At 39.0% G+C, this 24,408-nt stretch overlaps 1 protein-coding gene across 1 annotated transcript in view; it reads left to right on the top strand.

Annotated features, from left to right (window-relative positions):
* Positions 1-8,449: 8,449 nt before the first annotated feature.
* Positions 8,450-24,408, top strand: part of LONP2 (lon peptidase 2, peroxisomal) — a 50,944-nt gene continuing 34,985 nt past the window's right edge. The window contains exons 1-7 of the mRNA XM_068693894.1: positions 8,450-8,806; positions 9,617-9,851; positions 10,666-10,797; positions 12,076-12,198; positions 13,094-13,257; positions 13,957-14,051; positions 22,990-23,248. Of these exons, the coding sequence (XP_068549995.1) occupies positions 8,574-8,806; positions 9,617-9,851; positions 10,666-10,797; positions 12,076-12,198; positions 13,094-13,257; positions 13,957-14,051; positions 22,990-23,248 (1,241 nt within the window). The 5' untranslated portion in view covers positions 8,450-8,573. The remainder of the gene's footprint in view (positions 8,807-9,616; positions 9,852-10,665; positions 10,798-12,075; positions 12,199-13,093; positions 13,258-13,956; positions 14,052-22,989; positions 23,249-24,408) is intronic.

Raw genomic sequence — 24,408 nt, 5'->3', positions numbered from 1 at the left:
TAGTGAAACTAGATAGTGTATAGTACGTCCAACTTAAGAAATTCATGCATATCACAATGACTTAATTTCATCACTGTAAATAACAGAAAGTGGTAGAGATGGTTCCATGCATACTTTATACTGTCTGTTTTCTCTTCTACAACCTTATTTACAGCAGGTTTTTTTCTTTGTTTGTTTGTTTTGTTGTTCTTTTTTTTTTTTCCAAGACTCTCAGGAATTTTTCAACACTGATTAGCCTTTTAAATTTTGTAATAGATACTGAAGAAAAAGAAGTGTGTTCACAAAAGTTTTACAAAGTGGCAATAGGTAAACATAAAGGTAGCTGTAGCTACAAGGTTTTGTATATTTGGTATCATAGTGTCCTACTGGAGGACCAACTAGATTAAAATGTACAAATGTAGATTAGACTGTGCATACAATCATTTCTATGAAAAACAAGTTTAAAAAAACAAACAAACAAAAAAACAAGTTTATTTATGTACGTTCAATCAGAATGAAATAGCAGAGTGGTTGCCATGTATATGTGATATGTTTCATCTACCAAGATTTCAGAATTTCCAACAAATGAGGTCAGTGGCTACCTGACCTGAATTTAGACAACTGTATTAGAGAGGAAATTGGTTTTAGTATATAATTTCCTGAAACATCCTCAGGGAGTACACAGTTATGATTACATAGTAGCTTTAAATCAATGCAGCTGGAACAATATTTGTAATATTTGGCAGCTTAAAAATATTTTCTTAAACATTAAATTATGGATAACATTTTGGCTAATGACTCATTAGTATCATGATTGAAGTCAGGAATGAAGAACTGCATGTTTATGTAGCACAGATTCTACCAAATGGCTGTGTGAAGATACAATTACAAAGAATGACCACCTTTGAAAGGATTACTTGGCTAATTCATAGATAGGATAACAGATTCTATTAAACTTTATTTTTGAAGAATTTTTTCTTTTGGAAAATTGAATAATGTAGATGAAACTCGGCTGAACAAAAAAGCAGAGTGGTCATGCTTTGTGTAGGGCCTCCTACCCAGGATCAGGTAGTGAAACATTCTTGAGTTAATTGACTACAGAGTGCAGTTAATGTACTATCAAACCATTAAAACATAGAAGTGTGACTAAATCTAGGCCAGGCAGTCTATTCAGAGTTCCTGTCTGAACAGATATGATAGAAAGCACATTCAGTTAGAAACTGAGGAGAAGCAAATGCAGAGGAAGAAAGAGCAAAAATACAGTAAGAATTAGAGAAAATGGAAGTAAATGTTCAGTCCTTCCTTGTATTTTGCTTTGAATGTGTCTTAAATACCTGCAAGGATTGCTAAACAACTTGGAAGTTGCAGGTGTTTAGCGGTACCTATGCAAGCAAATGAATCAAGAGAAAAGAAATCTGGGCAATAAATGTGGAGGGGAGTAATGTTATTTGGACAAAAATACACTGCAAGTGAGGTTAAAGAAGCAATGATAACAAAAGTAGAAGTTTTTATATTCAAATAAGATTGAAAATCAAGAAATTACTTTACTAGTAGTCCATCAGAATGAATTTGATGTAGATGCCAGACTAAAATTGCTTTAATATTGATGTAACTCCTGTGATACTGTAATGAATTGATAAATAGAATGGGATATATGCAAAGATTTTGTTGCTAAATAAGTGTTTAATGTGTGACTTGAATTTTACAGTGTGGTTAGGCCATGAACTAGGAAGCATCATGAAAAAATAAGGATAGGCTAACAGAAAGTGTGAAGTTGAGGCTGGCTTACTCTGTATTGCTACTGTGAAGAGCTCTAACCAAGTTGTCCATCGATAGCATAGAGGTTGCATGTTACTTCCTATCAAAGAAAATAAAATGTCCACTTGCACATAAATAATCCTAGCTTGGTAGAGCAGTACCTATTAGATAATAATGTTACAATTAGGAGAGCTATAATCTAATTTTTGCTCTAAGGGGCAAAGCTTACAAAAATATACCAAAGAAATATGAACATCAAACCAGGCCCATTCTGCTCTTCCATTCAGTTAAATTACACCAAGGAAACATTTTTGTCTCTCAGTAGCAGTTCTCATAAAAAGGTTGATTTGATATTATGCAGATCAAAGGGTAAAAAATAAATATCCAGAAAAAAATAATCCGGGTAGTATGACACTGTATGCTGCAAAACTAAGCTAAGTCTGAGTTAGAGATTCTCTTTCAATTCCTTATAGCTTTGTACTCATCTGAGAGTTAATCAGCACAGCTTTACTGATTCCATTTCTTTAATTTACCATGGATATTCCCTGTCCTTCAGAATTTCCTCTGTGTCTTTATTATTTTTGTGAAATGTGTCTGTTGTGAAAATCCTGTCTGGCAAAGCAAGACAGGCAAAAACTCTGCCCCAAGTTATTCTAGCTCAAGTTTCAAATCTGAACAATAAGTTTGAAAGTCCTTTTCGGTTACCTATTTTCCCCCTTTTCATAAGCTCTCTCTGATTTTTGAATAGAAAATGCAGATTTTAAGTTCAGTTATTCTTGTGAGGTCTGTTACCACTTGCAAAATGCATTTTGCAATTGCCGTAAAAGAATGCTATACGCAGCTTCAGAAATTTCCAAAAGGTCTCACACTGCCATAGTCTCAGTAATGTGCTGCCAGCCAGCAACTCTTGGCATGTGCTCAACATGCTGAGCTTTCATAACCAACTGGTAGCTTTTTAATCAAGCTAGATGTGAAAAATCCGATATTCCTTTGTGTGAAGAAAGAACGATTGAGGATATGTAATAAATACATTTAAAAAAAAAAAAAAGATTTTAGAATTTCCACTTTAACCTTATAGTGAGTAGAAAAATTAGACATTAAAAACAAATGAACTTTAAAATGCAGTTGGGTTACATTATGGCATTCTTTGAATAGCTTACATAAGCTTACTTCCTAGATACAGTATTTTAAAGGTTTTTGAGGAGTTTGTGATTCATGCCAAGATGGTAGGAAACAGAATTCATGCAGCACTGGGGGAAAATGAAATACTCTTGAGGGAAATAATCTAATGAACAGTTGATTTTGTAAGTTCATCTTGTGCATGGGGATGGACGGTGCGTCTATAGAGTCTCTCACCTGGTAAGGCTGCAAAACGTACATTGTTTCATCAGATGTATTGAAAAATCCTTGCAGTAACTACTTTATACCACATCAGTCTCACATATTTTTTTTTTCTTCATATTAACTGATGTATAAAAATACAGCTTGGAATCAATTCAAAGCATCAATTTGCATCTTTAAGCAGTGTGCTTAAGTACTTTGTTGCATTGTGAGCCAGATGATATGTTAGTGAAGAGAAGCTCCTAAATTTTTATTCTGTAGAGAGAAAATTTGAAAAGAAAATTGGCAAACTTTGTCGTTCTCTTTCATTCACAGACACAGCAGTTGAGGCTGACAAGAAATAATTTTGAAAGAACACCACTGAATCAAACAATCTGTAAGTTTAAACTAAAAACAGTATGAGAAAGGGAGTTTGATGGGAGATTGTGTCATCTTATAACATAGCTGCAGGAGGTTGAGCGAAGGCTTGAGAACTCTATGAAAGTGCCAGTGAGGGGGCAGAAGAGAAGAAAGTATGTGCATCTTATGCAGAAGAAGAGAATTAAGTTCAGAGAGGTGATGAAATGTTAACAGGCTAGGAGTTTATATTGCGTGGAAACTTAGCAGTAGATATCACTAGTTAGAACAGTGTTTTTAATATTCAACATGTACTACTCTGTAGGCACTATCAAGATGTTTCATTTTACAATTCAGTTTTGAAAACAAATTCAAATGGTTGCAGAGATTAACCTCTACAGAATTTACTACAGGTTTGAAATTTCTACCACAACCCACAAGAGAAAATGTCCTCAGTTTATGCGGATTGGCAGCTGCAAAACAGCTTGTACCTCTTTCCTAACTTTTAAAAAGATAGAATCACTTCCATTTGTCCTCAGACCATGAGCCTCTGGAAAAGGCTAATTTTATATAAAGGACGTTTTTATGTAGTCAAAGCATTTAAAATATGGGAACTTTAAGGTCCTAAAACTATGATATGGAGTAGAAAGACTTCACTACCTTTATATTATTTATAGTTGACATCTAGTGGGCAAAAATAAATATCATTGGGATTAATAAGCAAGTTAAGGATATAGCAGCTCTAAAGCATGTAACATCAAGTATGCACAACCTTAGTTAAGCCAATCAAAATGCAAAATGGCTTAATTCCTATGCATTGATAAAAGTAATATTTGTTTTAATTGTATTTTGTATCTTTGTATTAAATTATTTCCACTTTAAAGTAATGCTAAATACTATTTCCAAACAATAACAGTGAGTGCAAAATACTAGAAACATACTTGAAATGAAAATAGATGTACAGCAAGTATATGATATGTTTCTATTGGAAGTTTTTATTACTTGACAAATGCAAATTTTTAAAAATATAAAGTAGATCAAGAAGGACAAAGAAACTACCAGTTTTTAAAGGAAAACTACCTAGGATATGCTACATTATCTAAGAAATCTTCCCAACCCTCATGTCCTAACACATTCTAAAGCTCTTGTAAAACATTTAAGTGTTGAAGCCTTTAAAGGTACTACACAGATATAAATACATGCAGAAGCAGTGGCCAGACAGCAGGGAGATTCTATCAACGCTCCTACCAGGAAAAATTAGGGAGAACTCAGCCATTTTCAGTTGCATTTGTGATCTACCAGCAGGTGAATTAGTATGCTCAGTGTTCCAGCTGAGCTGCTTTCTTTTGTACTGTTTATTGCTTGGCTGTCTGGTGTGAAACAACCTATATAAGGACTGTGTGAGGAATCCAGAAGTATTTGGTAGAATGCATCGACATCTACTTGTGCCTATTAAACCTTAAAGAATGATGATTTTAGAGGAAAAAAAGATGAATACCACTGTTTCAATTCTGAATTTTAATTTCAGAATTTTTGTAAAGTATTTTTATTTGATATTTTGAAATAAATATACCACTTTCATAACACAAATCATCACTATATGGTATAAAACAGATTATCTCATGAGTTATTCCACTTACTCTATCAAAATATTTTTTTTCTATTGGCCATAAATCTTGAGGCAAATGTTTTTATACACAGTTGTACTGTAGCAATTTCTGTGCCTAATTAATATAAAGGTTAGGTCATGTTATGTTAAGACAATGTGTTTAGACAATCATTGTATGCAGTTCTAGCTGCAGCATTAATATGAACACAAATGTCTTGATGTGAAAGTCAGTCTAGTGCTTATGAAAATGAAGAGGAAGAACTGAGGCTAAAATTTGTTTATATTATGTCTTGTCCTTCAGTACAGCAATCAATTCCTAAGTCCTTCAATTGAGAGCAATGTGTATAGAATGAGGTATATATGTGATGCAAGGGAAATGATTAGATATATTCAAAGTAGAGAATGCTGGATTAGGAATCCTGAGCTGTTTTCATGATTGTTCTGCTGATATACTGCAAGCCTGGGGACAGCAACATTACTAATTTCAAGCCTTCATTGTGAAGTACCTTGATCTTATTTTATGGAGATGCCGAATTCTTTCATGTTCATACAAATGAAAGAAAGAGCAGAGTTGGGGGAGAGTGGAACAACTTAAATGAGTTTTATAGGTATGAAATAAATGCATCTCTGAATTGCTTGATTTTTTTTTTTTTTTTTGAAGAAATATGTCTTGCAGAAGACCCATATTGCAAAATATTCTTGTCAACGAGCTCAGGGAGATCATTGCTAGCTATCCTTTCAGTCTTTGAAAGATATGGAATTAATGGGACTCTTTACGTGCTTAATGTGGAAGAGCTGGTTTTGTACCTTACTGAACTGAGATCTAAAGCCCATCTGTTTTAGTCACTGAAAATTCCGTGAGGTCTAACTGTTGTGTCAGTCCAGCATCAGAGAGTGGAAGCAGGAGACTCTGCAGAGCTCAGGTAATAGACACAGATTTATGAGGTGGGAATCACAGTTGTACCATGCCATCTGGGATAGTATGCACTATCTCGTACCATATATCATATTGATGCAGATCTCTGTCAGTCAGATTTGTACAGCATCCATCACAAAGCGTTAGTGCGTAAGCTGTGTGAAGCAGCTACAAACTGCTAGGCTACAAACTTCAGGTTTGATTTTATAAGAAGGGAATATCAAATGTGAACACAAAGAAGGTATTATTCCTTTTATACACAGTTGCAAAGCCACTACTGGAATACTGCTTTTAGGCCATCTACCATTTAAGAAGGATGAAATCTTTAAATAAATAAATAAATAAATCAGAAATATACTTTAACAGAGCAGTTTAGTAAGATAAGTGGTGGCTTGGTCTCGGAGTATTGGTAGGGTTTTTCTCATAGTAGGCAACTCTTCAATCTAATAGGTAAAGATACAGCAGCAGCTGATCTTAAACCGATATTACAAGCAGGATGCAAATTTGAACAACATAATCAACTATTGAAACACTTAGCTGTGAAGGTGGTTGGCTCTTTTAAATAGCAAGTGTTTAAACCCCGGCTGAATTCTTCTCCAGGCAATACAGTGCATCTCAGATATTGCGGACTCGATGCAGAAGTTGCTGGTGAGATGCAGAGGAGGTCAGATCATGTGGCTGTTGTCCCTTCTGGTCTAAAAGCTTCTGAGTTGGAGGCACAGAATTCTGCTAATGTCTTAACGGTAGCCTGGTTCTCGATGTGCCAAGAGATTCAGCTAGTCAGAAAAAAGTTCAAAACAGCTGTTGCTTAAATGTCATCTGATTGTATTTAAGCAGAAAACAATTTAGAGAAGTACTATCTAGACATCCTAATCAAGATGTGTCCCTATTGTACTGGACACTTAGTTTGCGCAGTAAAATACAGTCCTGGATATTGGGAATTGCTTGTGGAAATTGAAAGGGATTTTAAATCACTCATTGAAATTTTCTGTTACGGTTCCAGAATGAGTTAAACTATTTTTAATGACCAGAGGGACTAGTCATTTCTGAAGAAGGGAAGAAAATTACAGCCTGGAGAATAAACATGATGAGATTGGTATTTTTTTTTTTTTTAATGAAAAGATTCAGATTGAGCGAATTTATCAATAACTATGATGAGCAAATGTTTAACCTTTAGATTTGGTTTGTGTTTGCATTCCAAACTAATATAATTAGAGAAGCTTAAACATATGTGAGTGTTGAACATATGTTTACAGAGTAATTATGTTTAACATCAGGAAGTTCACAAAACATTTTCCATATTCCTGTGTTAAGTACTCTTTTGCATTAGTATTTTCTAAATGTCATGTTGAATAGTACATTAAATTCTAGGTTCTTTCTAAGTTGTCTGAGGTAGCTGTTTTTTTTCGTGATTTTTTTTTTCTCAGCTGTAGTAATTTCTTGCATTTAACCATTGTTATTATTTCCATATATCATTTTACTGTGACATCTTCTAGTAGGCCAACAGAGAAAGGTATTAATAAACTGCATGACTAAGCAAGTTTCTTACTGTAGCTATACTTGCATGTTTCAAAAGTGCCAGCTTGTATAAACAGCCCTTGCTACCACAATTTCACCTTTGTACAGGCTTACCTTTGTTCAAAGCATACCGAGCCTGTCAGTGATTAACAAGGCTTGGCTAACATAGTTCATTGCATCATGCACTTTTAATATTGCACCTCTTGTCACCAGTGGAGGGGAGGGGGGAAAAATGGCAAGTTTCTGCAATCAGCTTGCTCATCTGACCTCTCCATAGGCCTGAGCGCTCACAGTCCTTCACTCGAGCAGGCTTTTGCAGGAATGAGCAAAGCAGTATTACTAGAGCAAAAGGAGCTAGACACAGCACCCCTGTACCCATGCTGAACCTAATTACACTGCGCTAAACGTTGCCCTGCAGTTGTGGGGTCCTGGGATCAGTGTCAACCCTCAACTGGCCCCATGAACAGGCTGGGAGTGGATTAGGCTGTGTCCCGGGCACCACCACTTGGTACTTGAATCCTCGTGTGGCCAAAGCTTGAGCTGAAGTTCTGGGCCCTCGCCCCTACCCTGCTGCAGAGAGATGGCGGGGTCAGGGCTGCCTGGGGCGCTGGGGAGCCCCTGCCCCAACACCTGCCTGAAGAAACGGGGCCTGGGCTGACCGTGTGGGAACGTGCCTTTTACTCAGGGAACTGGCAACCAGTAACTGGAATCCCAAAGCCTTGCTTTTCACTATCTACCCTTATGTTAATGGAGCCTTAGTGTTATTACAAACTCCTCCAGAGCACTTTTTGGAATAATTTATTTATTTAACAGGCACACAAACCGAAACCCCGAGCCCATTGCAAGTGCTGGCCTGCCCTCTGCTGGCCGAGGCTGCCGTGGCACAGCGCTGTCCCCGCGCCATCACCCCCAGGCAGGGGAGAAACCAAACACCACAGAACAAAACACGGGGTAGGGCCGGGGCCCGGCGGCAGGCGGGGCCCCCCACAGGACCGGGCCGCCCGGCGGCGGGTGCCGCGGGGCCGCCCCTCCGGGCCCGGCCGGTCCCTCTCGGGTGCCCGTAGCGGGCGGGGCCGGGCCGTGGGCGGGCGGCGCGGCGGGGCGCAGCGGGCGGCCATGGCGGCGGGCAGCGCCATCCAGATCCCCAGCCGCCTGCCGCTGCTGCTCACCCACGAGGGCGTCCTGCTGCCCGGCTCCACCATGCGGACCAGCGTGGACTCGCCGCGCAACATGCAGCTGGTGCGCAGCCGGCTCCTGAAGGGCACCTCGCTGCGCAGCACCATCATCGGCGTCATCCCCAACACCAGCGACCCCACGTCCGACTGCGACGACCTGCCCAACCTGCACAGGTGGCGAGCCGGGCCCTGGGGACGGGGCTCTGCGGCTCGGCCGCCCGGGGGCAGCCTCTCCCCTCCACGGAGCTTCTCCCGAGGGGTCGCGGTGGCGGGGACTGGGGGCCGGCGCCTGCCAGAAAGTTGGGAAGGCGAGACCGGGGTGCGGGAGAGTAGCGCGGTGCGATAAAGCTTGGGGTCAATAAGGCTCTACCCGTTACTGGTTATTGTTCTGCTTTAGTAACTAATGCAGGCAGAGAGCTAGGTTACTGAAAGCTAACTGTATTTCTGTGGGATAAAGTACAAATAGAACTGATAGGCTTTATTCCTTACCAAACTTTGTTTTGTTAGCGGATTCAGTAACGTTTTGCAAGAATGTATTTTAATTCTGCTTAAGCAGGTAGTTTAATCATAGTTCAGTCAGACAAATGTGAACTAAAACGTTAATTCTGGATGAGACAGACAATTTCACTGAAGAACAGTAGTTTACAAACACCCAGTTTTCTAGTGCAAATGGTTCAAGCAGAAATGTAAGCGTTCCTGTCCTGTGCCGAGATCCTTTCAATTATTTATGAAAAAGTTACTTGTTCCCAAGAAGGATGTTTGTATTATATTGCTATTGTTAGTTTGTCAGTTACCGCATTCCTTTTTGAGTTTTAAGGTTTGGTTTTGTTGATCCGTGTGCAAAAGAGGTCATGCAATTCTGTTACCTTTGTTGAAAATGAACTGCGACCTCAGAGGTCCTACAGTCCAGTTTCTTGATGGTAAGGGACACGTGAAATGTTCTGTGGAAGGTGCCAAGTAATACAAAATGTGTTCTGTTTTTAGGATTGGCACTGCTGCTCTGGCAGTCCAGGTGGTTGGTAGCAACTGGCCCAAGCCCCATTATACATTGCTGGTTACGGGCCTCTGCCGGTTCCAGATACTGCAGTTGCTGAAAGAGAAGCCCTATCCAGTTGCTGAAGTTGAACAGTTGGATCGACTTGAGCAGTTTACTAATCAGCATAAATCTGAGGAGGAGCTTGGAGAGTTGTCAGAGCAATTCTATAAGTATGCAGTACAGGTAAATTATTATAATCCGATTTAGTATATCAGTTTATTTCTGCGTGTACTTAGACTTTTCTCTTTGTTTCTTCTTGTTGCCTTTCTCTCCCCCCTCTATCATGTTTTTCAGTGATGGATAGTTTCAGTTCTACTAGAAAATAAGGCTTTGATATAGCTTAAGGTTTCTGTTTTGGGTTCCAGGGTCTCAGTACAGTTCATTGCAGGATGGTTCTAACATGCGTATATTACTATTCCAATAGCTTGATGCTGTTTCATATGTAGTAATGCAATGAGTATACTCTAGTAAAAGGAACTCTTGAATAGATATTTTTTTCTAGGATTCATGATATGCATAACTGATTTATTTACTTTTAAGTATACGTTATAGTATTTGTTAATTTTAAGTATATTATTAAATGGGAAAAAATGTATAGAATCTTTATTATAAACCATTATAAACCCAGGGTATATTGAATTTGTGTTTAAAGGAAGTGGAGAAGAAAAATGATAATAGCCTTAAGGGAACTGCAAATGTTTGTAATCAGGATGTTTGGGGGCTACTAGGAGATGTAGGCATTGAAAAAAGCACTGGAAACTATGATGATACTTTTGAACTTCCCGAACCAGTAGAAAGCCCAAAGTCTCAATTGTCCTATGCTGAGTTAATGCCTCTTCTGCATGCATTTTTGTTCTATGTTTTTGGTAAAGCATCTAGACATTTTTTTCGTACCAATACTTAAAGATGCACTGCTTTTTAGGTCAGATAGTTGCTTACATAATTTAAAAAGAAACATCAACGACTACAAATACTGTTCATTGTGTGCTCATTACAGTTGGTTGAGATGCTGGATATGTCTGTTCCTGCAGTTGCAAAGCTGAGACGTCTTCTGGACAACCTGCCTAGAGAAGCTTTGCCAGATATACTTACTTCTATCATCCGTACATCCAACCAAGAGAAGCTTCAGGTATTATGTCCTTAAACTGTTTAAGGAGAATTAGGTGTTGGCTATTTTCTTATAGTTAATCACTTTTTAGATAATTTTGAAGTTGCTTACACATCATATTGAACAGCAATAATGTCATGCTAGGAAGTATTCGTGTTACAACTGATAGTGAATATATTTAACAAATTTCATGCTGTTTAAAATATTTTTCCTTATGTCTTTATGTCAGAATTCACCTAAAACTTAAATATTAGTTAGTGCTGGAAACGGATCATTTTATACAACAACCAGAAGTATAACATGGACTTCCCCATCCCGTAGTAAAGATTATAAATCTATCTTTAAATTGTGTTGAAATCTTGCTTGTCAGAGTTGACAGATCACTATATATTTAATGCTAACAATTCCAGAATCAGGTTCCTTTTAATCGTTTTAAAAAACATTTAAACATGTGGCTTTTTTTAAATATTGAGACACTAGTGAAATTTGCATCTTATGTCACAATAACATTATATAAAAATAATGCTTATGTTAGGATACTTAGTAGTCTTCCTATAGTTAATTGCTGTTTTTGTGAGTTGTGTTCCTTTTCTTTTGTCACTGCCAGTGCTATGAATTCAACCTTGAATTGAAAGCGTAACATAAATTGTTTCAGAGTACAACAGTTAAAAATAAATGCAGTACTTTGAAGTGAAGTTGTGCACTGTAATACAACCTCCTGCTGGAGGAAGGTACATCAAACAACAAATTTACCATGTCCAGTTTTTGTCTGAAGTGATAAAGGAGAGCAAGCAGTGGAAGCTGTGGAAGTCATATTCTACCCATTTCCACACATGAACATAATTAAACATGAGGATGAAATACTGTATAAAGTCAAAAACAACAACAACAAAACAAACAAACAAAACCCAACAGCTTAACACACAAGGTGATTTTTTTGGGTTAGCTGAGGAGATCGTGCTGTAGTTTTTTTTCAAGAGAGAGCTCTTTTCTGAGGCTGTGTAACTGAGAAATAGAATGCTGGTAGATGTTTGCCACAGAAATGTAACTGAACTAACAAGGCACTTTAAAAATGGGACAAACTTTTGTTCTTTGAGGTATTTTGTAGTTTTGGTATACAGACCTTAAGGCTAGATTTTGTATCCTGTAATCTCTTTCATTTTCTATTTCTTTTTTCCCAAACCATCTATTTCATAACAGTGATCAAAAAACAGTAACAGCATCAACAGGGTTTTCCTTCCTCACATTGATAATCCATTGGTGTGAACGTGTTGGTTTCTTATAACTCTGTGCTCTTAGATTTTAGATGCTGTTAGGCTGGAGGAGCGGTTCAAGATGACTATACCATTGCTTGTTAGACAAATTGAAGGACTGAAGCTGCTTCAAAAAACAAGAAAACCCAAACAGGACGATGATAAAAGGGTATGGACCTTTATGTCTGGGATACTTAAATATCGTAAATAAGTATAAAGCTGCACTTTTAAACAGGCTGATGAACATACATGATTATGATTTGTGCAAAGTGTTGATCTGTGGCCACAACGTCTCATGGTCATTCTGTATCAGCAGAGAACACTCAGCTGGCAACTTTGGTTGTTCAGGTACTTAACAAAGAAAACATTCTTTTAAAGTTACCCAGGCATCATTTGTTTTAATCTGGGCATTTTCTGACTTTGAATAAATGCTCTTTTTTTTTTTTTCTTTAAAGAATCCTCTGATGACCAGTATACACACATGGTATGTGCATACTGTGCAGTGAAAAATGTACATTTTATTAACAACATTGAAGGTGAATGACAGCTTTTGAAATGCAGATATGTGTTTGAAATACAAATGCGTGTTGTGAAATGTAGTTGGCTAAACTGGGGCAACCTAGACTTGCTGCATCTAATTATATATATGCAATTTAGAAATCAGGAAGTAATTGAGAAATGCAAAAGAGTAAGAGAGATGACTTATCTGTTTTGTAAAGATTATCCTTATTCTGCCCAATACTATGGGCTGCAATGCTAAGCCATTCAAAATATCACAGTAACTCTTCTAAATTTTGTCCTGGTCTTCTGTTACCGACTAGTAATATGACAAATGCACTTAGTGAATAATATACAGTAAAATAAAAACTAACTTTTTTAAAGTTATACCAGCAACACCTTTTCAAGTATTTTAGTGGATTAAAATCTGACTTTTTCTATTAAGTGGGCTTTCAAAAAATCTTGCATGTTTTTCTTATGGTTTCTATTCAAAGTCAAAGTACCCACCTTCTTTAAAAAAATAAAAAATGGTGCTATTCTGTGGCTTTCTGTTAACTATTTCATAGGTTGTAGCTATTCGTCCTAATAGAAGAATCAATCACATTCCAAGCACTGCAGAAGATGAGGAGGAGGAGGAAGATCATGATGATGTTGTTATGCTGGAAAAAAAGATAAGAACATCCAGTATGTCAGAACAAGCTCTTAAAGTTTGTCTTAAGGAAATAAAGAGGTAGGAGACTTTCAAATGAGGGTTTCATTTCTTTCTCTTAGAAAGAAATACTGTATTAGCCTTTTACATGATTATGTATTTGTGTTGGTTGTGTTTTAGAAACAATTCTTAGCATTTTGGTAAAGTGCTACTTTTTACTTACAAATTTCATCATTTTGTCTTTTTGTCATCCTGTTGGATTTTCCAAATACAAAGTCTTCTACGTGTGGATTATAAATTAATAAAGCATTAAATTGTAGGCTCTAAACCTCTATGTTATGAAGTGAAAAAGTAAAAGAAAAGGGGGGGACAAATAATACCACTGCTGTTAATAATTAGTGGATCAAAAGATCCAGATACTAGTCTTTTTTTCCTCCTCCTTTGGTGTGGAGATAAATGGTATCGGTGGTAGAGGTGATGGTTAACAACCTCCTTGGTGGTAATGTATATGCATTGTGTTGCATGCATTGTGTATGCAATGTATGCATAGGGATATGATACTTTTTTTTTTTTTCCCTTTTCTGGTTATATAATGCAAGTAAACTTGTTTTACATTCTGCAAAGACAATCTCCTAACTGATATAATAGTTATTTACTTTTTTAGTATTGCAGATGTTGGAAAGTTAAGAGGGTTTGCTAAATATCTTTCTTGTAGTACAGGAGAGTGTCTTTGCAGTTAGTTTTTCATTAGCCTTATGAAGTCTGTGCATGTACTTCCAGATTAAAGAAGATGCCGCAGTCAATGCCAGAATATGCTTTGACAAGAAATTACTTGGAACTTATGGTAGAATTGCCATGGAACAAGAGTACGAAAGGTAAATGCTTCTTTTATTGTTTGTCTTTTGCAGGGATGTTTTAGGACAAGTAGCTACAATGCAAAGACTGCATACTTCTCTCTTGCAAAAATTTTTTTCATTGCTTCATAGTAAAAATGTTATTAATGGTACTAAAGCCTCTCAGATTACCTTTTTTAAGGTAAGATCTGTATACTGAATATTTTAGCCAAGTTTGGTTAAGAACAAGAAGGTGAAAAAGGAGAGTTGTAGTTTTTTGTAGTAAAAATTTTGAGCACAATAGGAAAAAAAACAAGTATCCTCTCAGCTTTTTACCACAGTTTTCAAAAGCTTTGAGTAGAGATTGATATTATTCTTATAAGAACAGGATGCAAAAATGGAAAGCAATAAAAAGGTAGAAAATCAAGCCTGACTTTTCTTTCTGACCAAGGTGAGTAGATTAATTGCGCAACAATACTTTCCAGAAAAGTGTTCTGCTGGGGTAAAGGGTTTTAGTTCCTTCTAGCTTTTGAAGAATGAAGCTTTTAAATGACTTTTAAAACAATATGATCTTAAACAGAAATTTAATATACCACACCATCAGAAACATGTCTTTTGCCTTCTTCGCACACATGGTCACAAATCTTGGCATTTTTGAACTAGACCCTTGTGCGTTCACAAATTTTCTTGTCCATCTTTTTACAATTTAGTGATTAAAGAAAATATCTGCATACAAATGCAGTATTACACAAAGAATCCCAAAGTGGGTAAAGTGTTTGTTGACTCTCATGTCCTGTTGGAGAAAGGTGCTCTTTAATCTTGCAGAATTGTGCCATGTCACATGGTTTGAAGTTTTTCCTTGAAGCAAAGTTGCAAAGTTTGTTTTTGTGTTCATGTGAGTGATACTTTGGACTTCATAGATACAGTGAATAAAAATACACATGAATAGAAAAATGGAAAATCCAATTTAAAAATCCAGAAAAATATGGTAATTAATTTTTTGTTCAGTGTTTCATTACAAAAAAAATCACATGGTTGATGGGACAAATAACTGTTGTCTATATGCGAAACATGCACAATTATTGGTATGAGGAGGTTTGAATGTGCAGCCTGTAGAAGTTGAAAGGTAGGTGTGTGCAGAGTTGATAGACTTCATTACTTCCTGCCTTCTCTCTTTATGTTATAGAGGAAAGGACAGAGATCTGTGCTAAGCATTAGTTAATATTTGGATTCAATTTATCTCAAATTATGGCAACTGCAAAAGCTTAACTCTTCCAGTCCTAGTATCACAGGGGTATTTTATGTAGTGCAAAATCACTTAAAATGTTGTATAGCAAGTAAAGCCTGCCATTCAAGCCAATGGGATCTTGCTTTGTTAGTCAGATGGTAGCGTAAGTAGATGATGAAGAGGAGATAGGGATGAATTTGTCATTTGATAAGACCTGACAGGATCAGACTTGTTTCTGTACGAAAGCAAATGCTGAGAATTTTTACATTGCTGAATTGCTGTTTCTGGACACGTATAAAGTTCATTTGAACCAGATTTCAAATCTCTGACACAGCGGAAGGGTGTTTTGTTTGTGTGGTTTTTAATTCCATTATCAATAGTGTGAGAAACACTCTGTAGCCAATAACTTAGGCTCAGGCGAGGATCTCAGTGAAGTAGTAATTTATTCGCGATTGCAATGGCGGGCGCCCCACAAGCAGGAGAGAGCGCATCTACTAGTTCCAAAACACAGTTTATATACCTTTTGATGGCAGGACCCTCCCCTGTTTCCCCACTGAGTGGGTAATCCAGGTTCACAATCTATCTGATGCTTCACAAACAATGCATGGCCTTCAGTTGCCGGCCTGTTAAATTTCAAATTTCTTTTGACATTTTTACTGTTTGAAGTGGTAATGTTTCTTCACTTATCTGACTTGACTTGACACCGTGATTTTCACCTAATTGTCCTAAGGAGACTGGTTGTCTGCATTTTACTAGGTCGCCTGCTAAACTTTCTTATCACTGTAAGCATATCTCAGTACCACATTCCCTCCTTCTAAACAATGTAACTCTGCAAAAACAACATTTCTATTCCCACAATTCCCCCCTTTTCTTTTTTTATAAACTGTTGATTTTTGCAAAACCTTTCTCTAAGGTGCAATTTGATAGACTTCTTCTTCTTTGCTTTCTTTGCTTTCCATCTCCTCATTATCACCTTATCTGAGTAAGGTGGTGGCTCCATGGTCATTTGTTTCAATAGTGCGGTTTCAGTTAACCACTGTACTGGTCCTCTTACACAGAGGATAATGCAGCAACCAATGGCTGTCAAAACTCCTACAACTACGATCAATGTTGCAAATATGCCTATTTTTTTATTTTATTTTATTTTTTTTTTTTTTCTGCCAATTCACTGGCAAGGGTGGTAAGCCCTTGCAATGCTCTTGTTACCGAGCCATCTGGGACACTATTGTTAGGTATAAGATTGCAACAATGGTTGCTCAGTATTACACACACAAACACACCTCCTTCCTCTGCGAGCATCATATCTAATGCTATCCTGTTTTCCCAAGCCATTTTGCTGATGGCATCTAGTTGTTCAGTGATTCCTCTCATCACATCCTTGGTATAATTGATGAATCTCTGCTGATTATAATAGAAATAATTAATCCAATCCACATTTTTATTGATTGTTACCCACCAGAACAGTGACTCAAACCCTGCAGCAATTTGATTTCTGGCTTTATGTTCATCTGCAACTCCTCTAGGTACCCCAATAGAATCTATGTATACTCTATCATCAAATGATATTCCTAAGCCTCTTTTACTTCCTCTGGGTATTTGTGATGTTTCTCCCCCAAATGCCAGGGCGAAGGGTATAGCCAATTGAACAAGTGCACAAGTGCCTTCCCAATTAGATGGTAGGGTGGACCGTAAGATCTTCCCTCCACCGTACCACCAGAGATCTGCCCCGGGGATCTCCAGTCCCGAGCAGTTTCCCATCAAGTCCTTGGTAGCACAAGGCAAATTCTCATAGATGCCAGGTAGCACTCACACCCCGCCGTGAGAGGCAAGCCGCATGGCCACCTATAGCTGTAGAGAATGCAGGGGGAACCGTGATACTGTTATCATGCAAGGAACAGCAAAGAGAGACTTACAGGCCTCACCTCCCCAGGCAGTCCCCTCTTGGTACAATGCAATCATACATCGCATCCCCTGGGAGTCTTTGGTCCACCACCATGGGAAAGGCACCATCTGGGCAATCGGTCATCCCGAGGCACAAGCATAGCAGTAGCTACGGTTGAGACTCTGGACGGTACACTTGACCCATTCTATCCAGGCATTCACATCCCCATACCTTGTTTGAACTGACACATTTCAGAGGGCCTCCCGCTTTCCCTCCTGTTTTCTCCTTGAGCTTCTCCCCCCCTCTGATGGCAACAGAGGATCGTTTCCATACAGCTATTCTCAATCTGGCTGCTGGGTCTCTCCCAGTTATTTGCTCTCTCCGCTCAACTGTCGCTGGGCATCCAGATCTCCACAAGCTAACACCTCACAAACATCAAACGTGACAGAATGTGGTACATAACCCTCTGTCACAGTCACCCATATTTTGATGGGGTATCCCATTTCTGCTATTATCTGGTCATGCCTTTTGCAAGTTGCCAATTGACCAAGGCCTTCTCTGAGGCCTAGAATCACTAAAAACAAAATTAGTAATCAATTTTTCCCTGTCATTATTTTTAAACCTTAGGTTTCCAAATAATTATCGATACAAAAAAATAAGATGTACACTACTACTATAACAACCCCCCCCTTGGGAGCACTGCATTTCGCTATAGGTCTGTTCTTTCTTTCAATCACAAGTCGCAGTCGTTAGTTACCTGTGAAAATAAAGGTTAGTTTACAATTGTAAGCTCTTATCCTGCTCAGAGTCCACTATGAGATTTTTCTATTCAATTTCAACTTCCAACAAGTCTTTTGTAGGAACAGCTTCCCAGGTACTAGCGTCGACGGATGCCTTCACTCGAGTATAGTGAGTCCAACCTTTTTCCGCAGTTCTTATGGCTGTTTCAGTGGTTAGTAATTGTCCTTCCCATTCAGGCTGGAGTTGACTCTTTCCAGGTCCAAATCAGGACCCGGTTTCCTGGGTGATGGTGGTGAATGGGGAATTCCAAAGGTGGGGTTTGAGCCAACAACCCACAGGTCCTGAGAAATGACAAAGAAGAGGACAAACCCAGAATACAGTTCTTAAGAAAACTCTCTTGTTTTAAATTGTGGTATCTCATCCCTTCTGCCCAGATAGGGCAATCTGAACAGCATCTCATATGGTGAAATTCCTATATCCTTTCTTGGTGCTGTTTAAACCTGTAGGAGTAAGCATTTTACCCAAGGAAGTTGGGTTTCTAACACTAGTTTAGTTAATTGCTTCTTTAATGTCTGATTCATTCGCTCCACCTTCCCAGAAGAGGAGGGGTACCAGGGGCTGTGAAAATCCCACTCAATCTCTAAGGCCTGCTTTAACCCTTGCAGTAAAGCTTTACACCCATCCAGTCACGTGGTCAATTAGGACAAACAAGTAACTCAGTAAAGTTTACCTGTATACTTTGGAAAGGTCAAACCCCTGGCTCCCGTCCCCCTCTAGATGGGTTACAGAAGACCTTTTTATTTACCTTTTGACATATGGTACATCCTCTACATATGTGCTTCCCTAAAGTGTATATTCCTACACAGACATACTTTCTTATCACATATTGCTTGCACCTCCCAATGACTCTTCTGATGTAAAACAGTTAATATTTGCCTCATTATCACTTTATTCAGCATTTCTCTCCCATTAGGGAGTATCCATTTTCCTTCAGACTTCATGGCTCCTGATTTCTTAAAAAAAATCTTTCTTTTAAAACTTTTTAGTTCTTTCTTAATTTTCAACAATTCTTTGAATCCTCTCTGCATTTATTCTTTGTTTTCCTTCAGACATTAGATGCCTTAAATACCTGACTTCTCTTTCTCCATATTGTAATTTATTTATTTTTTTTTTAATACTCCCAAGCCCTGCTTTCCCAGAAAGTTGAATAGCTTGTTAGTAGCTTTCTTCACAACTCTTTTCTCCTGTCCTGACAATAGAAAACGATCCATATATTTGTTAACATTAATACCCCCTTGGGAGGTTGTAATTGCTCCAAAATCTTTTTTAGAACTTAACCAAATAGATAGGTGGCCCAGTAAACCCTTGGGGTAAAATTGTCCACCTATATTGTTGCTTCCGCCCCCATTTCAGGGTCTTTCCAGTCAGAGGTGAATATACATGTATGTTTGCTCTCAGGGCCTGAGAGCACTCCATTAATAACACTGTTATTCCAGTCTAACAATTTACTATTTGAATGCCCAATTTAACCATCAAATCCCTTCTCAACAAGTTAGTCCCTGCCTTGGGTACATACAATAATTACCCAGTGATCATTTTATCCCCTGGTCTCAGCTTGGTATCCCCCAAAAGTGGCACTGTTATTCCAGTCCCTTCTACCCCCATCACTTTTTAGGGTTTCATTAGTTAATTTAATCCCTGATACTTTACAAGTCAGTAATGACCTAGCTGCTCCCCAGTGTATTGGGTTTGATGGCAAGGTTCGGGGGCTGTGAGTGGGGGGGGTAGGAAACTGCAGTGGCAGCCCCTGTGAGGAAAAAAAAAAAAAAAAACAGAAGCCTCCCCGTGGCACATAAGGGACAATTTCATCTGGCCCTAAAGGGGCCCACTGCTGCCCAGAGCCAAGCCATGAGCAATACAGGCCGTGCCTCTGTGAGAGCACATCCACAAAAACAAACAAACAAACAAACAAAAACCTGCTGCTCAACAGCAGTTGGGAGAGCGAGAAACCCCCCCCGCAGGCACCAAAGTCAGTGCAGAAGGAGGGGGAGGAGGCGCTCCAGGCGCTGGAGCCGAAGCCCCCCTGCGGCCGCTGGAGAGGCTCCTGGTGGAGCAGGCTGTTCCCCCCCACCGTCCCCCTCCCCGATGCTTGGGAAACTGACCAAACACCACAGCAAATATGCAAATATACCAAAACTTCTAGACTGTTACTTAGATAATGCCTACATCCCCTTTCCCTGCTCATTCAACTTCAAACAGCTCTGTTAAATACTACATGCCACACCTTTAACCCCTTCAGCAACCCTTTTAACACTTCCTTTATCTTTCTCCAGCCTGTACTTTAATACCAGCACCAAAGGCTCAGTCAGGGTCCAACTTAATTCCATACTTTTTCCCTCCAAGATAAACAACATATCAATATAGCATATTTCATCCCATTTTCCTTCTTCCCTCCTTCTTCCACTCCACATATTCCTATTCGAAGTGGCCAGCCTGGCCACACTTAAAACATCTTATCAAAGCCTGTCCCTGCTAGGACTCAGGCCACAACACAGGCAGCCTTCTTTGCCTGCCATTCCTTCATCTCTCTTCCTCTCCTTTCCATCCTGGCCCTGACTCTCCCTGAAGATTTTCTTCCTCTTTCTCCAACCCTCTGCCTCACTACCCGCTGCACTGTCAATACCATTAGTTTCGCTCTTTTTTTTTTTTTTTTCCTTCTTATCTCCCCTTCGGACACACACCTCCCAGGCCTCCCGCAGGAGGGTCCCCCAGTGACTGTTCACTACATCCCCCCACCTTCTGAATCATTTTCTGCGTATTTTGCCAGGCTTTAATCACACAATGAACTTTCAAGAGCCCTTGGGTTACTGGGTCCTCAGGTCTTATCCCCAAGTACTTTCTCATTCTGACCCCAAGTCTCTCATATGATTTCTGTGTTGCACACTATTATTATTCCAGCCAGGATTGGCAAGTGGGTATTTCTGCCCTGCCGGTATTACCCCTGGTCCTGGAGGATGAGCTCTTTCCCATTCTTGTATAGCAGCTCTCCTCCTGATCATTCCCATTTCTTTCCCTGTAAACAACATACTTATAGACATAATTCCCTCCCCCAAGAGTATAAATCAGGTCGTAGGAACTGGTCTAATTGTTCAACTAGGCTGTCGGGGTCCTCAAATAAAGACTTCCTCTCCTTCTTAAAAGTCCTAACCTCTCTGCTGGTAAGGAGGGGGGGGTAGTTCACCTAAGAGGATACACAGTTAGTGTTAATACTGTTAGTATCAGGGAAGGCAAAATTCTCAGTATATCTTCTACCTTGTTCTAATTCTTGCCGGAGCCTAGGGTACGATACTTTTTTAGGGACAGTGTTAATTACAGTCCCTGTCTCCCTTCCTGGAGTGACTGCTGCTGCCACCAGTTCAATATTAAGATTATAGGGAGCATAACTTGGCTCCTTCTCTGAAAAAGGAATCTTCTTGTTTACACATAAATTTAAAGCCTGAATTTTCATCAGACCCGTATTTTGGCCAAAATACTGCTGTTTCCTTAATTGGTTCTTTTGTCCAGACTGATACACAATATTTAACCTTTTTAAAATTATTTTTCTTTTACAATCCCTCTAATTTTGGGATTATGTTTCCAATTTCTTATCATTCTTCAGGAAGAACTATTAGTAGGCACTCCCCCAGGGATATCTCCCTGTCCCCTGGAACTCATATTTTCCCATTTTTCCTAACCCTCGCCAGTATGTGCTACAGAAATTTCCCTTCTGCAGTGTACCACACACCAACGTACTGAAAAATGGGGGTGTACCGCCGAGCACTTCCCCGTGCCAGCGTTACCGCACACCTATGAGTTTACCAGATTCCCTGGAACTCGTACTTCCCATCTTTCCTAACCCTCGCCAGTATGTGCTACAGAATTTTCCCTTCTGCAGTGTACCACACACCAACGTACTGAAAGATGGGGGTGTACCGCCAAGCACTTCCCCGTGCCAGCGTTACCGCACACCTGAGTTTACCAGATTCCCTGGTGTACTTCCAAGCACTTCCCCGTGCAAGGATTACCGTACACCAGATTCCCCTGGTGTAGTGCCAGCACTTCCCCGTGCAAGGGCTTACCATACACCAGATACCCGACCCCCAAGGCAATACTTAATATTTCTTACCTTGGTCTGTGCACAGAGTTACCGGATCGATTCTTAAAAACCCGGAGTGCCTACCTTCTTCCTTTCCCCACTACTTCACGGATCCTGCCTCTTTAACCAGTCTCGGGCCCTCTGTCAGCTTTCCGCAGAACCGCCACCGTCGATGCACAGGACCGCTGAAATCAGCGGGGCATGCCTTCCTGCTGCTGCGGCGGTGGGGCTCCCCAGTAGGTGACTGGATCCCGGACGAGCCCCCAAATTGTGAGAAACACTCTGTAGCCAATAACTTAGGCTCAGGCGAGGATCTCAGTGAAGTAGTAATTTATTCGCGATTGCAATGGCGGGCGCCCCACAAGCAGGAGAGAGCGCATCTACTAGTTCCAAAACACAGTTTATATACCTTTTGATGGCAGGACCCTCCCCTGTTTCCCCACTGAGTGGGTAATCCAGGTTCACAATCTATCTGATGCTTCACAAACAATGCATGGCCTTCAGTTGCCGGCCTGTTAAATTTCAAATTTCTTTTGACATTTTTACTGTTTGAAGTGGTAATGTTTCTTCACTTATCTGACTTGACTTGACACCGTGATTTTCACCTAATTGTCCTAAGGAGACTGGTTGTCTGCATTTTACTAGGTCGCCTGCTAAACTTTCTTATCACTGTAAGCATATCTCAGTACCACATTCCCTCCTTCTAAACAATGTAACTCTGCAAAAACAACATTTCTATTCCCACAATAGTTTATAGTAATAGTAATTTATAGTTTATAGTAATAGTTTAAATAGCAATTTACTTTTCCTTATTAAAGAAAAAAGGATTATAAGAACGTTGTTTTAGTAAAACATTGTGTACAATTGTGTGTGTTGGGAAGATTCCATTACTGAATGTGTTTGAGAATGTATTTTTTTTCTGTTGTACTGTAGAATGAATTGTTTCCATTTCAAAGGGGAAATGTGCTGATATCCTTTCTGTTGTTAATGATAGATCGCCTAGAAATTCGTGCAGCTCGAATTCTTTTGGATAATGATCATTATGCTATGGAGAAGTTGAAGAAGAGAGTTTTGGAGTACTTAGCTGTCAGACAGCTTAAAAACAACCTCAAGGGACCCATTCTTTGTTTTGTGGGACCCCCAGGAGTTGGTAAAACTAGTGTTGGAAGATCAATTGCAAAGACTTTGGGTCGAGAATTCCACAGAATTGCCTTAGGAGGAGTCTGTGATCAGTCTGATATTCGAGGCCACAGGTAACAATTTACTCCTTTCCTACGTGTATTTTTTTCTTTTATTACAGAACATATCGATTATTTTAATTGTTCTGCTGATGTAGAGAGATTTTACTAATTTCAAACACTGGTAGTTATTAATTGATTTTCATTGGTATTCAGTAATATAATTTTAATAACAGGAGAGTATGTTCAGTGTTGAGATAGGTATTTATCCTTCTGCTACTGCCCTTTATTGTAACAGTGGAGAACAGAATAATCACAAATAGATATAGAAATGCAACACAAAAATCATGAACTGCAAAGTTCAAAAGTTTGTGACTTAAGAATTGACATATGCTTGGGATAATTAAAAGTGCAGTTATATTTTTAAGCCATTTAATCTTCTGTTATTTTGGCCCTGTGTACTAAAATTCAGTAGAAAGTCTAATGCAAACAACTTTCTTAATATTGGATCTGATTTTTCTCCTTTGAAGGGGAGTGCAAAGATTTAGTTACAAAAAGTAGTGTTTTATCAACAATTCAGTACTTTATAACAATGTTTGATACTAAAGCCAGAATAAAAACTGTAAGTGATGCTTAAAAATTGCTCAGGAATAACAACTGAGTTATTAATAGTATTTCAAACTTGTTGGTGTACTATTTTTCCGTTTTTACAAGGAACTTAAGCTGAAAGACTTCAAAGGAGATTTTTTGGTTAACTTTCCTTAGGACTTTTGTTTTCATCTTACATCTCTTTACACCTTAATCTTCTAAACCATTTGTTTATATCAGTTTGTTTCCCATACCTCACAACTGGAAGCATAACGAATGGGTAATGTAGATAAGTAACTGCTAAACATCAGTGCAGCATTTTTGGTTCCGTTAACCATCTTCTGTGCTTACTGCATGCAGTGTAAGAAGTTTGGAATAATGAATTTGTTGGGGCTCTACAGATCTGTAAAACCATGAGATTTCTCCTTACAGCAGTTGGCGAATAATTGCAAATTAAAATTGGTTCTTTGTTGATGCTGTGTAGCAGATAATTTTGCCCCATGGCTGTGCTGCTGTTTTCAGCTCTCAGAATACACCGTCAGCGTTGCTTCGGTTCCAGATTATCCTGTGATTTCTTCTTGTTTTCAAGGCATAAAAAAGACCTTGGTATTCTTATTACTTCACTGCTGATTTTAATGAAAACTTAA

The sequence above is a fragment of the Anas acuta genome, chromosome 10, assembly GCF_963932015.1.
Source record: "Anas acuta chromosome 10, bAnaAcu1.1, whole genome shotgun sequence".
NCBI classification, from domain to species: domain Eukaryota; kingdom Metazoa; phylum Chordata; class Aves; order Anseriformes; family Anatidae; genus Anas; species Anas acuta.
Note: the sequence above shows the minus strand (reverse complement) of the source record. Positions and strands in the feature narration are given on the sequence as shown.